Here is a 17,767-nt window from a genome sequence, read left to right as displayed (position 1 = left end):
TGAAAATGGCCTAGAATTCTCTCTCTCTAGGCAAACTATCTAGTGTGAGAGTAGAATGAAGTTTTTGTATATACAAAGTCTCAAAAATTTGTACCTCTCCGACACTCTTCCTGACAAAGCAGCTGAAGGACTTTCTCTGCCAAACTGAGGGAGTAAACTTAAGAAGAAGACAAGGTGGGATATTGCAAACAAGAGATACAACACAGGAGAGAGCCGAAGAGAATCCCTTGATTTGAGGTGAAGCAACTGTACACAAGGCATAGATGGCTGCTGTTCCAAATTGTAGTATGTGCTAAGGCTCTCGGAGAGATTTCTCAAAAAAAAAAGTTACGAAACACCTAATGTGTCTGAAAATCTTAAGAGGAGAATTCAGCAACTGGCAAAAAGTTCAGAATTGAATTAACAATAAGAACAATAAAAACAAAGCAAATGTTAGCATGCACCTATAGTCCCAGCTACTCAGGAAGCTGAAGCAGTAGAATCACTTGAGCCCAGGAGTTCATGTTCAGCCTGGGCAACATGGCAAGACCCGATCTCTAAAAAAAAAAAAAAATTTTTTTAACTAAGCAAATGAGAAAACAAGACAGCATTTTGGGAAAATGTTGTGCAGGAAAGGAAAAGTAATCAGTACATCTAATTGTTCAGCTATAAATGGAATACATGCTCATACTATAATTGTAGTTAGATCAATAATCAGTGTTTACTATATTGACACATTGGGAGGATGGAGGAAATAAGTGGATGTGGGCTAGAGCTAAATTCTTATCTCCTGTATTAGGAAGTCAAAAGGTCATGCCTGGAAACTAAGTCAAGGTAACGTTATCAGGTTATTTGGAGCTGTAGAGGTAAATACCACAAGAATCAGGTATAGAAGTTGAAAGTGGCTGCCTGTGAGGAAAGAGGAACGGTGTCTATGTAAGGGACTTGTTTTATGTAACAAAATTATAGAACTGTTTGAATCTAAATGTGCATGTGTTATATTAATTTTAAGATACTTTAAAAAGAAAAACATGCAGTGAAAGATGGAGCTTGAATTCTTGTTATACTACTGCTTTGCTGTCCCCAAGGACAGTATTGAGTTGACTAAGCATGGGATCTCTCCCGACAAGAGGGGTAAGTGTAGCCAGTAAGGAGCTGATAGAATGGAAGATGAAGGAAGAAAGGTGGCTTTACAATGTTGCTCTGGAGGGAAAGATCAGGTTTGGTCAGACTAGGGAGTGAGGGACTGCAAAGAAGGCAGATATAGTTCATTACAATCAAGCTGATTGAGAGAGGAAGCTTTGTTGTATTCCATTATTGGTATAGATCAGATGTCAAAAAAAATAAGTGAGTCAAGCAGACTGGCCGTAAAAGAAATCAACTGCCAAAAATATATTCAGACTTTTGAAAAGTATTGAAAGTATCAAACTTATGCTATCATATAAGCATATAACATAGTATATACACATATATAAATATATACACACATATCACACACATATATCTTATATGTATGTGTATATTTATGTAAGATATGTATGTATATATATATACACGAACATATGATTATTTAAAGTTTGAAATTGGGAAACAGGAATACTTGACTATAGCTTTTTTCTTTTGAAGTCATTCATTTAATCTGGCTAGAAATGTGATACTTTTACTTCTATACTAAGTTAGTACCAAGTATTATGTATATGATGGGCATTACATCATTCATTTTTAAACCATTTAATTACAAGATTTAGTTTTTATTCAGTTCCATAACAGATCGTAACCATTCACAAACATGAGTATTTCCAAACAAAGGTAGAATCTTGGCAAAATATTTTTGATAGTTAGGGTACTACTACTAAGACATTTGTAAAATTTAAGATTTCAACATCACAGTTAATCCTAAATATTGTACTGTATTTTATTAACCTCTATATGTTACACTTCCAGTATAAATTGAGAAAGGTAAGTTGAACAGTGTTAGTTTTTATAAAGCTTGAAACCAAAAAAATCTTTCTGGGATATCAGTCTTCAGCTCTACAATTTTAGGAATGTATTTCATGCTATCAGTTTCATTTCTGGAAATCCTGTTTCAGCATGGAAAAATACAAAAAAGTAGGACAGATAGTTCCTTGCCGATAAAACTTTCCAAAGATACAGTCATCAAGTAATGAGTAAATTGAATGACATATGGTTCCTTGATAATGCCCTTGCAGATAAGCCATCAGGTTTTTTACATAGGCAGTAATGTCACTTAAAATGGCCCTGTATTTGACCAGTCTGTGCTAGTGATCTGAGGCTGGGATGTCTCCTTGGACTGTAACATAAACCAAGAGACTTCTTTAAACTCAAGCTCGGAAACATTTTTTAGCACCATACCTTATACTAAGTCACCCAATATCCATATACTAATGACAGGCTACATACTGCTTATCCAGTTTTTCAGGGGTGTTGTTGTCGTTGTGATCGTTGTTGTTGTTGTTTAAGACAGGGTCTTGCTTTGTCGCCCAAGCTGGAGTGCAGTGGTTAGATCGTGACTCACTGTAGCCTTGACCTCCTAGGCTCAAGTGATCCTCCCACCACAGCCTTAGTCTAGTAGCTGGGACTACAGGTGCACACCATGACACCTGACTAATTTTTGTATTTTTTTGTAGAGACAAGGCCTTGAGATGTTGCCCAAGCTGGTCTTGAACTCTGGGCTTAAGTGATCCTCCTGCCTCAGCCTCTCAAAGTGCTGGGATTATATACAAACAAATCTGGGATTATACAGGATTATACACTAATCTGGGATTATATATGTGAACCACTGTGCCTGGCCTGCTTTCCAGTTATCAAACAAAATATTGACCAAAGGAATTTATTTATTTTATTTTATTATTTATTTATTTTTATTTTATTTATTTATTTATTTATTTGAGACAGAGTCTCGCTCTGTCACCCAGGCTGGAGCGCAGTGGCATGATCTTGGCTCACTGCAACCTCCGCCCCAGGTTCAAGCGATTCTCCTGCCTCAGCCTCCCAAGTAGCTGGGATTGCAGGCGTCTGTCACCACGCCCAGCTAATTTTTGTATTTATAGACAGAGTTTCACCATGTTGGCCAGGCTGGTCTCGAGCTCCTGACCTCAAGTGATCCACCCACCTCGGCCTCCCAAAGTGCTGGGATTACAGGCGTGAGCCACCGCGCCCGGCAGGAATTTATTTAATTCACATGTTAGTTATATATGTGTGTGCGTGTGTGTGTGTGTGTGTGTGTGTGGTTTGACTTTTAGCCTTGTAGACAAAGTAAATAAGACGGTAAATAGCTTTATGGTTATCTGTCTTTGCAAAGTGTTGCCACCTTGGATTTAGATTTTGAAACAACTTCATTGTCAACAAAGACCATTTCAGGATCATCATCCTTTGTCATCAGTCTTTAATAACGTTTTCAAGACTTTTTCCAGTTCAGAGAACTATATTTTCTTGATAATATGTGTCATGAGCATCACATCCAAAAATTTTTTGCTTGCATAAAGTTCTCATTGATACTTTAAATGGATACAACTCTTGGGAAGTTATTTTTATCTGTGTTCTCAGCTAGAAAGAAGAATACCACAAATCATTTAACATTTTCACTCAATTCACCTTTTAAGTTTGCAGCCATACCACTAACATGCTGCATAACTAATTTTGGTTAGAGATATATATGCAAATCATGCTATTATACACAAATTCTGCTGCATTCACAAAACATTCTTTTATAAATTTTACCATTGATAAGAAACTTTGACATCCTAAAGCTTTTAATCTTATCTTAATATGCAACTGCATTTCACAGGAATACCACTCATTATCTACTTTACAAAAAAAAAAAAAAAACCTGTTTAAATGTGTACTTTCTGTTTATTCAGTTTTCATTATTTGTCTGTTCTACAGGCCCATCATAATTCTTACTATAGTTTGTTTCCTGATGCTATATTTTGACACAGTCATATCTTGTTTGTGTATTTTACCATTAGAAATATTCTTGTTGTAGTTAAAATAAAATACAAAGACAAATTTCCAAATTTAAAACATTTTATTTGGGAAGCAAGAATTGCAATTCAGGACATATAGACAGGTGATGGTCTTCAGTATGTTCAAAGAACAAAGAGAAGGTTGGGAGTTTTATTAGAAAGAAAAATTTTGGGGAAAGGACTTCCTATTCAATAAATGGTACTGGGATATCTGGCTAGCTATGTGCAGAAGATTGAAACTGGACCCCTTACACCATATACAAAAATCAACTCAAGATGGACTGAAGACCTCAATGTAAAACCTAAAACTATGAAGACCCTGGAAACTAGGAAATGCCATTTTCAACATAGGAACTGGCAAGATTTCATGATGAAAACAAAAGTAATTGCAACAAAAGCAAAAATAACTGGGACAATTAAACTAAAGCGCTTCTGCACAGCAAAAGAAACTATCAACAGAGGCAACCTACAGAATAGGAGAAAATATTTCCAAACTATACATCTGACAAAGGTCTAACATCCAGAACCTATAAGGAACTTAAAAAAATGTACAAGCAAAAAACAACCCCATTAAAAAGTGGGCAAAGGACATGAACAGACACTTTTTAAAAGAAGACATACATGTGGCCAACAAGCATATGAAAAAATGCCCTATATCACTAATCATTAGGGAAGTAAAAATCAAAACCACAGTGAGAATGACTTACACCAGTCAGAATAGCTATTATTAAAAAGTCAAAAAGTAACATGTGCTGACAAGATTGCAGAGAAAAGTGAATGCTTATACACTGCTGGTGGGAACATAAATCAGTTCAACCGTTGTGGAAAGCAGTGTGGCGATTCATCAAAGATCTAAAAACAGAACTACCATTTGACCCAGCAGTCCCACTGCTGGGTATTGTAAGAATTTGCCAGTAAAGTGATCTGGACCTGAAGATTTCTTTTTCAGAAAGTTTTAAGCTAAAAATTAAATTTAAAAAATAATTATAACTTTACATAATTATACTTTTTGGGTACATACCCAAAGGACTATAAGTTGTTCTATCACAAAGACACGTGCACATGTTATGTTCATTGCAGCACTATTCACAATAGCAAAAACATAGAATCAAGCTGAGTGCCCATCAATGGTAGACCATTAAGAAAATGTGGTACATACACACTATGGAAAACCATGCAACCATGAAAAAGAATGAGATCATGTCCTTTGCAGGACATGGATAGAACTGGAGGCCATTATCCTTAGCAAACTAACTCAGGAACAGAAAACCAAGCACCACATATTCTCACAAGTGGGAGCTAAATAATGAGAACAGATTAACAGAAATAGAGGAACAGTAGACACTGGGACCTACTTGAAGGAGGAGAGTGGGAAGGTGGAGAGGTTCAGAACAAAAAACCTGTCAGGTACTGTGCCTAGTACCTGGGTAATGAAATAATCTGTACACCAGACCCCCAAGTCATGAGTTTACCTGTATAACAAATCTGCACATGTACCCCTGAACCTAAAATAAAAATTAAACATTTTTTTAAAAAAGAAAAACTGTACATATTGTGTTCCAAAAAAACTTATTGGCACTAGAGAAGCTTTGGGGAGCTGGCAAGCTCTTTTTGATGAGTGACCCTCTCATTGGCAGGTGAAACTGGTCTGAGAGTAATAGCAGGCCATTTCTGCAGCCAGGCTTGCAGAGAATTGCATTCTTGGAGCAATCTATATACCCCGAGTGCTTTTTTTCCCCTGGGCCCTCAACTGATTTAGTTGGATGTGACAAGAAGGACCCAATTTGTATAATCAACTTTCACATTCTCTTCCACAAAGAAATATGCTTTTTTCTTTCATTTGTTTTGAAATTCATAAGTCTCTTGTCCTCTTTCACGAACACAAATATTTCACTTTCCTTTTGATTCTACTGTAAGAAAGACAGCAGCCTATAGCACCCATAGATATTAAGGAAATACTATGAACAACTCTCCACATATAAATTTGACAATTTAGATGAAATGAGCCAATTATTTGAAAACTGTAAACTACCAAAACTCACTCAAGATCAAACAGATAACCTGAATAAAGCAATAATTATTTTTAAATTTAATTTTTAGCTTAAAACCTTCTGAAAAAGAAATCTCCAGGCCCAGATCACTTTACTGGCCAATTCTTCCAACCATAAAGAAGAAATAACACCAATAACACAGTCTCTTCCAGAAAATAGAAAAGGAGAAAACACTTATTTTAAAGCCTGCACCACCTTAATACCAAAACCAGAGAGCAATATAAGAAAAGTATAGAACAATATCCTTAATGAACCTAGCCTTAAAATTTTTCAACACAATTTTAGCAAATTGAGCCAGGCATGGTGGCATGTGCCCATAATCTCAGCTACTTAGGAAGCTGACGTGGGAGAATCACTTAAGGTCAGCAGTTTGAGACTGGGAAACAGAGCAAGACCGACCCCTAAAATATATAAAATATAAATATATAAAATATATATAAAATAAATAAAATTAGCCTGATGTGGTTGATGGTGCACACCAGTAATCCCAGCTACTTTGGAGGCTGAGAAAAGAGGATCACTTGAGCCCAGGAGTTCAAGGTTACAGTGACCTATGATCACACAACTACAGTCCAGCCTGGGTGACAGAGCAAGACCCTGCCTCTAAATTAAAAAAATAAATAAATAAACATTGTTAAATAGTTGGCTTTTTAAAAAATGCTGCATTGACCAACATGATTCTGAAAATTATACTTACTAATTTGCTCTCTCTGATACTGATAGATGTTGTAGATATAGTAGATAATTGCAGGCAACTTATTGTTAAAGCGAACCTTGAGTCATTGCTGGAAGACTGATGAGTGTCCTTAAGGTTGTTCTCTTATGAAAAAATAAAGGGTATTCAGTTAGGAAAAGAAGAAGTCAAATTGTCCCTGTTTGCAGATGACATGATTGTATATTTAGAAAACCCCATCGTCTCAGCCCAAAATCTCCTTAAGCTGATAAGCAACTTCAGCAAAGTCTCAGGATACAAAATTAATGTGCAAAAATCACAAGCATTCTTATACACCAGTAACAGACAAACAGAGAGCCAAATCATGAATGAACTTCCACTCACAATTGCTTCAAAGAGAATAAAATACCTAGGAATCCAACTTACAAGGGATGTAAAGGACCTCTTCAAGGAGAACTACAAACCACCACTCAGTGAAATAAAAGAGGACACAAACAAATGGAAGAACATACCATGCTCATGGATAGGAAGAATCAATGTCGTGAAAATGGCCATACTGCCCAAGGTAATTTATAGATTCCATGCCATTCCCATCAAGCTACCAATGAATTTCTTCACAGAATTGGAAAAAACTGCTTTAAAGTTCATATGGAACCAAAAAAGAGCCCACATTGCCAAGACAATCCTAAGTCAAAAGAACAAAGCTGGAGGCATCACGCTACCTGACTTCAAACTATACTACAAGCCTAGAGTAACCAAAACAGCATGGTACTGGTACCAAAACAGACATATAGACCAATGGAACAGAACAGAGCCCTCAGAAATAATACCACACATCTACAGCCATCTGATCTTTGACAAACCTGACAAAAACAAGAAATGGGGAAAGGATTCCCTATTTAATAAATGGTGCTGGGAAAATTGGCTAGCCATAAGTAGAAAGCTGAAACTGGATCCTTTCCTTACTCTTTATACGAAAATTAATTCAAGATGGATTAGAGACTTAAATGTTAGACCTAAAACCATAAAAACCCTAGAAGAAAACCTGGGTGATACCATCCAGGACACGGGCATGGGCAAGGACTTTATGTCTAAAACACCAAAAGCAATGGCAACAAAAGCCAAAATTGACAAATGGTATCTAATTAAACTAAAGAGCTTCTGCACAGCAAAAGAAACTACCATCAGAGTGAACAGGCAACCTACAGAATGGGAGAAAATTTTTGCAATCTACCCATCTGACAAAGGGCTAATATCCAGAACCTACAAAGAACTCAAACAAATTTACGAGAAAAAAACAACCCCATCAAAAAGGGGGAAAGGATATGAACAGACATTTCTCAAAAGAAGACATGCATACAGCCAACAGGCACATGAAAAAATGCTCATCATCACTTGCCATCAGAGAAATGCAAATCAAAACCACAATGAGATGCCATCTCACACCAGTTAGAATTGCGATCATTAAAAAGTCAGGAAACAACAGGTGCTGGAAAGAATGTGGAGAAATAGGAACACTTTTACACTGTTGGTGGGATTGTAAACTGGTTCAACCATTGTGGAAAACAGTATGGCGATTCTTCAAGGATCTAGAACTAGAAATACCATATGACCCAGCCCTCGCATTACTGGGTGTATACCCAAAGGATTATAAATCATGCTGCTATAAAGACACATGCACACATATGTTTATTGCGGCACTATTCACAATAGCAAAGACTTGGAATCAACCCAAATGTCCATCAGTGACAGACTGGATTAAGAAAATGTGACACATATACACCATGGAATACTATGCAGCCATAAAAAAGGATGAGTTTGTGTCCTTTGTAGGGACATGGATGCAGCTGGAAACCATCATTCTTAGCAAACTATCACAAGAACAGAAAACCAAACACCGCATGTTCTCACTCATAGGTGGGAATTGAACAATGAGATCACTTGGACTCTGGAAGGGGAACATCACACACCAGGGCCTATTATGGGGAGTGGGCCGGGGGAGGGATGGCATTGGGAGTTATACCTGATGTAAATGACGAGTTGATGGGTGCAGCACAGCAACATGGCACAAGTATACATATGTAACAAACCTGCACGTTGTGCACATGTACCCTAGAACTTAAAGTATAATAAAAAAAAAAAAAATTCTTCTTTGGAGTAAATGACATTTCATTAAGCTATGTGCATGTATCACTCAATAATATAAGCAAATGAAATAAAAAATACAAAAAAATACAAAATAAAAAAAGTTGTTCTCTTATGGATGTGAGAAGCATGTGGTACATTCATGGTATATGTGGATGGCGTGGGCTTTGGAAGAGGGGTGATATATTTAAGTGACAGAATGATGGTCTAGAGTTAGCACCAGAAAGGCAAAAGTTAACTTCCTTTAGCCTGGCAAGTGTAGGTGTTTTCTATTGGAAGAGACTTTGAGGAAATGGGGACATTTAAAGAAAGAAATGTTTCATTAAAGTGGTAATTTGTATAAAATATAAATTCTAACAGGACTCAAGGGATTGGCAGAGGAGTAAGCACCAAGATGAATCATGACTGGGGAGGCGAATGATTGAGGTGGACAGGAATGAAGATCTGGGAGCTAAATACAACCGGAGGGTTAGAGTAGATGGTCTCTTGGACTGCTAGGAATTGACAGAACATTCTTCTGTTTTATACCTCCAAAGTTTGACCAATACTTTTCCCTCTGCTTCTGATGTTCTACTTCCATCCCCCTCAGCGTTTTCTGCCTCATTCAGATTTAAGATTCTAAGCTCAAACATTTGTATTTCATTCCTGGAAATCATCCATGGCACTCCTTCCTCACCTTTTCCCCAGCCTCAGACCCCTTCTTAGCATTCCCATACCACCTAGTACACTTCCTTATCTTAAAACTTACTATTTTATATTAAAATTACTTTTTTGTTAATTGTTTATTTATCAGTAGAAACTCTTTCTTAGCCCACATATTCATGTTTCATAGTTCAGGAACACAAGTCAGTGACAAACTTCTGCATAATTTAGCCCAAAGAAATTCTTTATATTTCAAAATCACTTTGTATTCCGAAAGATACCAGTCTTCTTCATCTCCTCAAAATCTTTGATGGAATCATAATTTCTGAAGAAATCTGTGTGTGCCTTCTTTCTTGGTTTAGCCACAGCAAACAGAGAGAGATCTGCAACCCCCAGGGATACAGCGAATGTTCCAACAACATGAAATTTCAGGCACTTGGCCATAAGGCCACATATCTAAGGTTTTGTCAAAGCACAGAAGCCATGGTCGTTGTACTTGATAGGTATGTCACCACCGCCCTTCCTGGCCGATAGAGAAGTGGAAAAATTACTTTTTTTTTTTAACTTCCCCTACAAAATACTATGATCCTCTGAGGCAGAAGGTTTGTTTGTGGAGGAGGAGGGGGTTATTGTTTTGAGACAGAGTCTTGCTCTGTTGCCCAGGCTGTAGTACAGTGGCACAATCATAGCTCACTGCAGCCTCTATCTCCGGGGCTCGAGCAATCCTCCTGCCTCAGCCTAGCAAGTAGCTAGGACTTCAAGGTACATGCCACTATGCGCAGCTAATTTTTTTTTTTTAATTTTTTGTAGTGACAGGGTCTCACTATATTGCCCAGGCCAGTCTCAAACTCCTGGGCTCAAGCAATCCTCCTACCCCTGCCTCCCAACGGGCTGGGATTACAGTTGTAAGTCCATGTTTTAGTCCTCTCTTTTCCTCAGGGAGGTAGCACAGAGCCTGGAACAGAGCTGGTATCAACAATTATTTGTTTAACTGAACAAAGAAGTTAGGCCCCTGTGTTTTGATTGTAAGATGAGCGTGGCAAGTGCCTGGATTTTCTCTGACTCTTTATTCAAGGTCCAATGGTAGTACAGGCCAATGAGTTAAAGCAAACTCTGTGGCCAGTAGCAGCTCATTGTTAAGGCCAGGAACACTACCTTTATCCTCAGTGTCTCCTTTGTTTCTAGAATGCAGAGGCAGTTTTTGGCAAGTGATGAATGGTAAGGGAACACTTCCTGACATTTATGTTTGAGCAACCAGAATTTTATGTGATGCTGTTACAGTGATCACTGCACAGAGTATTCGTCCTGCTGCATTGCTGTCATTTGTCTTTGTACAAAGATCTTCGTGATGAATAGACTTGAAGGACTTTATGTTATGGTTCATGAACAGAATTCTCATCAAGACCCAGGCATATTTTATTGAGTTTGTGCCTTGGCAGTTCTTCTGGATAAAATATTTCATTGACCTTCCCAGAGACATCGTAAAACATCTAACTGCAATTTTTCATTTTTGTGTTAGGGCATTCATTATTTGACAGTCTTTGGCTGCTTAAACAATTCCTTCTGCTTTCTTTGTCATTGAAACTGAACTTTCAATATTGCTATTCTTTTCTTTTGGAGTATATCCTTTACTTTCTTCCTTAAGGTTTTGCTTTAAAACTCCATTTTACTTTTCATTCCTCCATTAGACGTTTCTCCATTGGGCTTTTCAGAGGACTAGAAAGCCTTTTCACAAAGAACTTGAACTCACAGGAAGGAAATGATAAGGAAACTTAAAGTAATTACCTTTGCATCTTAGTTGTCCTCCCTCCTCACCCCTCTTCATCTCCAGCATAGAACTAGACCTTATTTTTCCCAAGCAACCAATAATAAAAATGCAGAAAATGTTATGTCCTTCTTTTATTCATCAGACCATTAGGCATTATTAGGCATATTAGACTTGCATACTATGTATATAGGCACTCTGCTAATTAGTCGACAGAAAAATGAAGAAGATAGCCAGTGCCTTCAAGGAATGCATAATCTAATCAGGATGATGAACGAAAGGTTACAAGTACCTTCTCTAAATCTTTGCTTAAAAAAAAAAAATCTTCGAATTAAGGTAATATACTTTCCTGATGGCGTTATATAATCACATTAGCTTCTCTATATGAGGAATTTAGCACAGTTCCTGGCCTGTAGTAAAAGGTTCAGTAAATGGTGATTATACTAATGGAGAGATACAGAGTAAGTAGAAACATGAAGAAGGCAGTGGACATGGCATCTCTACTTAGACATAAAGAAGGAATACTGGGGAAAATTGTATGTACAAAGGCATAAAACAATGAAATATAAGGTACATTTAGAGAATCATAAGTAATTGGTCTATTGGAACAGAGGGATGAAGGAAGGAAGCTTAGTAAGAGATGAAGCTTCTGAGGTAGGCAGGAATTTAGATAATTAATGGGGGACATTAATCTTGTAAGGAATGGGGGACATTAATTAATATTAAGCAGGGGAGTCTTAAAATTAGTTAATTAATGCTGAAGAAAATTTCTCGTATACTACATGTCTCTCTTAGGTCTCACTTGCTCTGGAGCCTCTGTCAGAAACTTACGACAGCTACCATCCACTTCCTACCACTGACATGACAGAAAATGTGCTTTTATCTAAGCAGGGATTCAGAGAGAATACTGAACCCAGCAGTACCCAGTTTCAGGTTCCATCAAGGCCTCGTGACATACATACCATCAAAATTGATGGAAAAGAGTTAGGAGCCAACAGCAGTATATCAACCACTCCGAGGTAATTACCACACCTAATACCAGTCAATCTGTCAGTTAACTCCACTGTACTTGTGATTTCTGTCTTTCATTTATGGTTGAGTAAAAGATTAACAGCAGAGAGAGGCACAGTCCTCATTTAGCCGATAACTGTGAAGCCCTCGCTCTGGTCCTGGTTTGATACTAGGTGCTGGGCCTAGAAATAAGTAAGACATAATTTCTGTTTTCGAGGACTACTCACAATCTCACAATGAAGCCACTCACAATGAAGCCAACATACAAATAAATGACAAAATGATATCCAGATGCAGGACAGATGTTCATGAGGGAAAAGAGGGAAAGGGAGCTATTCTGTGACACAGAATGGAATAAGAATCAGGTTTTTATTTTAAGTAATTATTTATGAAGCATTTGCTTTGTGTCAGGCTCTGCTGAGCTCTTCATTTTATTGTCTCGCTTAAGCTATGACTCCCTAACTGTAGGTAAAGCATCTGTTACTTCTATAATTTGGGAGATGAAAAAGAGATTTACAAAGTTGCATTGCAAATAAATCACCCCTTTTGAGGTCCAAACTACCTTGCCAAAACCGCTGGTCTACTTTCTGTCTCTGACAAAATAGAATGTTACCATAATAGATTATATATTGCTGATGTTCTCCTTTTTTAAAAAAAAAAACAGGGGAAAAGACCATGTATACTTTGCAGAGAACCCTGATACAATAAAGGATTCTTCCTTTGGACTACAGCACCATCTTAATTCAGGACAGAGTTTAGAGTCTGTAACTCTGAAAGGCAGAGCTCCACGGAAGCAGATGTCCCTTCTGAACAGTTCTGAATTCCAGCCTCAAATTAGAACAGTTGCCAAGAGTCACAGTGACTCATGCATTCTTTCTTCAAACAACCCCCCTACCAAGGATCTTCTTTCAGGTATGTATTTATTTGTGAACTAAGTCAGACTAAACTACGTTTATTGGGATTGCTCTACTTGTTAGCCAGCCTACAAAGAGAACCAAGACTCTTGTTTGAACTAAGTCAAATAAAAACAGGCAGTCTTGCTAGAGTCCAGCATCTTGCACCATTTAAAGACAGCCGTATTAAACCACCAGGGTATTTTTAAATAATTACTCGGTGCATAAAATTGCAGGTTTGGGAAAGGAATCATTTAAAAGGAATTGGATATGAAGGGAAAACCTTTATCATAGAAAAGGGTTAGTCCTTATTTTGTCCAAAATAATTCAAGGCAAGTAAGGTTTTTGTCTCATCATCAGCATTTATTTATCCCACTGTATGGAGACTAGTACCAAATCCATTTCACATTCTGAAAACTCTTAGTCTTAGTGAGAACATTCAGTATACAACTGCTAATCTTCATCCTGGGAATTAAATAATGACTTGTGGCCAAATAGAAGAAGAAAGGAGACAGTTTACCCTTATAAGGGCTTAGACAGAAATAAAAAAGCAAACAGGAACAGAATTAGATTACCTCATGTTAAGGAGTGGTATAATAAAAGCAATTGACTTAACATTACACTGTAATGTTCAACCATGTATCTCTTTGACCTCAAGATCATAACAGGAATTTGTCTACATCCCTACAAGTAAAATTTCCAAAATTAAAATATCTGTAGCATCAGAACTATTTGGTTACATAATTAAGCACATTTTGTAAAAGAACAAAAACATTTTGTTTATATTTTTTCAACTGAAATGTCTTAGATTCCCTACTCTAAAAAATATACAGGCCGGGTGCGTTGGCTCACGCCTATAATCCCAACACTTTCGGAGGCTGAGGCGGGCAGATCACTTGAAGTCAGGAGTTCGAAACTAGCCTGGCCAACATGGTGAAACCCTGTCTCTACTAAAAATACAAAACTTAGCCAGGTGTGATAGTAGGCGCCTATAGTCCCAGCTACTCGAGAGGCTGAGGCAGGAAAATCACTTGAACCCAGGAGGCAGAGGTTCTTGTGACCCACAATCACACCACTGCACTCCAGCCTGGGCAACAGAGCAAGACTCTGTCTCAAAAAAAAAAAAAAGAAAAAATATATATATTTAAATATATATATATATATGTATGTATGTATACTCCAAGATTATAAACTATTAATTTTAGTCTTTAATGCAAAGACTGCGTTAACAAGAAGGAAAATGAACCCACTGTACTCAGCACTTGTCAGCTCATTTGTGTAGACCCGGGCACCAGACTTTAAGAAAGATATTTGTTGACTCAATAAGCAGTTATCTATTCAGCATAACCAGATGATTGGTGCTCTTCTAGGCATCAGGGCTACAGTAGTTAAAAAGAAAAAAGATATAAACTCCCGCTGTATGGGTTTTATATTGATTGGAAGACAAATGATAGACTAAATAAATAACCATGTGTTACTTGGTGATCATGGCAATGGCGATACATCAAGCCAGGAAGGTGAGAGAAGGGGATGTTAGTTTTACATAGGTTGGCAAAGGAAGACCTCATTAACAAGATAACATTAAGCTACTCAGGAGGCTGAGGTAAAAGGATCACTTGAGCCCAGGAGTTCAAGTCCAGCCTGGACAATGTAGCAAGATCTCATCTCTTAAAAAAAAAAAAAGCAAAGAGAAAAAAGAAGGCAATGTTAAAGATCTAAAGGAAAGGAGAGGTGTTCCTTCTTTTTTTTTTTTTAACTTTTATTTTTTATTTTTTTTTATTACACTTTAAGTTCCGGGGTACATGTACAGAATGTGCAGTTTTGTTACACCCATCAGCCCATCACCTACATTAGGTATTTCTCCTAATACTATCTCTCCCATAGCCCCCCACCCCCTGACAGGCCCTGGTGTATGATGTTCCCCTCCCTGTGTCCATGTGTTCTGAAAGGAGATGTGTTCCTTCTAAGGAGAGTAACCAGACTGGTAAAAGGACCAGCAAGAGATAGCCTGGAGAAAACAGCTGCCACTTATTGAGCACTAATTATGCACTAGCTACTATGCCAAGTGTTTTATATACATAATCTTATAAAAGTCATGTGAGGTAGGTATTATCCCCATTTTAAAATGAAGACACAAGCTCAGACTTAGGAAGCTCCTGTGCTATCAGAGGGGGCAGCTCTCATTTATTATTGTCTCAGACTTTAAGGCAAAGTCCTATGCTTCATCTGACTCTAGTTTCATTGTTTACCTAGGCCTGTTTTGTTTTGTTTTGCTTTTGCTTTTTAAATCAAGACTTTGCTGGCCAGCTGTTCAAGCCAAGCAGAATATGCCATGCACAACCCATGGGCTGTCAATGTGCAATCTCTTCAATAAGAGTTACTAGGATCTGTGGATTTAAAGATAAAACAAGATAGATTTTGACTCAGTCTTAGCAGTCTGACTTGTGCACAAATGAGAGAGGGACCACATCTCTGTAAATGGTCAGGTGTGGGCTAGATAACCTTCTGATGTGACTTTTACAGATGGGGTTAAATTATCAGGTACATAGCTGGATAAGATCTTTTTTATTTTTCAATTTTATTTTAGATTCAGAGGGTATATATGCAGGTTTGTTACCTGGTTATATTGCATGGTGCCAAGAATTGGGGTATGAATGATCCTGTCACGCAGGTACTAAGCATAGCATCCAATAGTTTTTCAGCCCTTGCCCCTGTCTTCCCTCCCCCTCTAGTGGTCTCCAGTTTCTATTGTTGCCGTCTTTTTATCCCTGAGTACCCAGTTTTTAGCTCCCATTTATAAGTGAGAGCATACAGTCTTGAGTTTCCTGTTCCTGGTATAATTCCCCTGGGAAAGTGGACTCTGGTTGCACTGGATAAGATCTTCAAAGGTCCCTTCCAACCACAAGATTAAGTGGGCCACTTTAGTAAGCATAGAACTGAGGTCGTGGGAGGGACACAACAAATACGTCAACCTAATGATTTTTCTGGTCTTTGATGTGCTAATACACTACCAGAAACGAGGGGACAAGGCTGTATCAGTCAACCAGCTATTATTTATGAAACACTAACTACACAGCAGGATACTGTCCTTCTCCATTTTCAAAATAGCAATGATACATTAGATTCTTCTCCTACTTCACGTCTCTGACTATCATACATATCCTTTAACCAGCCAGAGAAAAATCTACTTTAAAAGGTTAATATGATTAGGTTCTGCCTACCAAGATAATCTTCCTGTCTTAAGGTAAGCATTGATTATATCTGCAAGTCCGAGCAAGCCAGCTCATGCCTATAATCCCAGCACTTTGGGAGGTTGTGGTGGGAGGATCACTTGAGCCTGGGAGGTCGAGGCTCCAGTGAGTCGTGATCATGCTACTGCGCTCCAGCCTGGGTAACAGAGGGAGACCTTGTCTCAAAAAAAAAAGAAAAGTTGTTTTAAATAATTACATCTGCAAAATCCTTTCATAGTAATACCTAGACAAGTGTTTGAATTACTAGGACAAGGTATGAGTATATGAGGCACTGGGGACCTTGGGGTAGCCATCTTACAATTCTGTCTATCATAGTGAGTGATCTTTATTTTTTAGTTTAGTTGTATTGCCACATCATACATTGAACATATGATATTTAAGATTTTTGATTTTTTTTAAGTTTTTAAGGTATATTTTGACTTCTTTACAGTAACAAATATTAGATGTTTTGATGTTTATGGACTTTGGGAGGCAAGGGCAGGAGGATAGCTTGAGGCCAAGAGTTCAAGACCAGCCTGGGCAACATAGCAAGATACCATCTGTACAAAAAAATTAAAAACAAACCAGGCATGGTGGTATGCACCTATAGTTCTAGCTACTTGGGAGGCTGAGGTGGGAGGATTGCTTGAGCCTGGAAGTTCGAGGCTTTAGTGAACTATGATTGTACCACTGCATTTCAGCTAGGGCAACAGAGCAAGACCCTGTCTCTAAAAATTTGTAAATAATGAATAAGACTATGGATATTTTTGACTTGTTTTTTTTCTTGGCCTAACCATCATATTTTATTTTTAGAAATTATAAAATTAGACTAGGAGTTAGGCACTTTCTAAGTGCCTGTGGAACCTCAAGAAAATAATAAGACCTCCTGTATCTGTTGGAATAATACTATTGGGCCTGAGCTTTTTTACTGTATTTGTTTTTATTTAGAAACAGGGTCTTACTATGTTGCCCAGGCTGGAACACTGTGACTATTGATAGGTGTGATCATAGCACACTATCCCTTCAAACTCGTGGACTCAAGCAGTCTTCCTGACTCAAGCAATCCTCCTGCCTCAGCCTCCCAAGTCACTGGGACCATGGGCACATGCTGCCCTGCCCGGCTAGCACTCAGCTTTTAAAAAGAAACCTAAGAACTAAGTAGGATCATAGATAGTATAGCAGTTAAAAGCATAGGATGTGGAATCATCTGGTTATAGACGTATTATGTGTGCAACTTGGCCAAGTTACCTACTCTCTGCCTCAATATTTTTTTCTTTTTTTATATTTTAAGTTCTAGGGTACATGTGCACAACGTGCAGGTTTGTTACATATGTATACATGTGCCATGTTGGTGTGCTACACCCATTAACTTGTCATTTACATTAGGTATAT

At 37.8% G+C, this 17,767-nt stretch overlaps 1 protein-coding gene across 2 annotated transcripts in view; it reads left to right on the top strand.

Annotated features, from left to right (window-relative positions):
* C2CD3 (C2 calcium dependent domain containing 3) overlaps positions 1–17,767 on the top strand; it is a 155,454-nt gene that overhangs the window by 21,732 nt on the left and 115,955 nt on the right. For both annotated transcript variants that reach the window (XM_025358290.1, XM_025358291.1), the window contains exons 4-5: positions 12,037–12,260; positions 12,917–13,164. In XM_025358290.1, the coding sequence (XP_025214075.1) occupies positions 12,037–12,260; positions 12,917–13,164 (472 nt within the window). The remainder of the gene's footprint in view (positions 1–12,036; positions 12,261–12,916; positions 13,165–17,767) is intronic.

Source organism: Theropithecus gelada, chromosome 14, assembly GCF_003255815.1.
Source record: "Theropithecus gelada isolate Dixy chromosome 14, Tgel_1.0, whole genome shotgun sequence".
NCBI lineage: Eukaryota > Metazoa > Chordata > Mammalia > Primates > Cercopithecidae > Theropithecus > Theropithecus gelada.
This window is presented reverse-complemented; position numbering and strand designations above follow the sequence as displayed.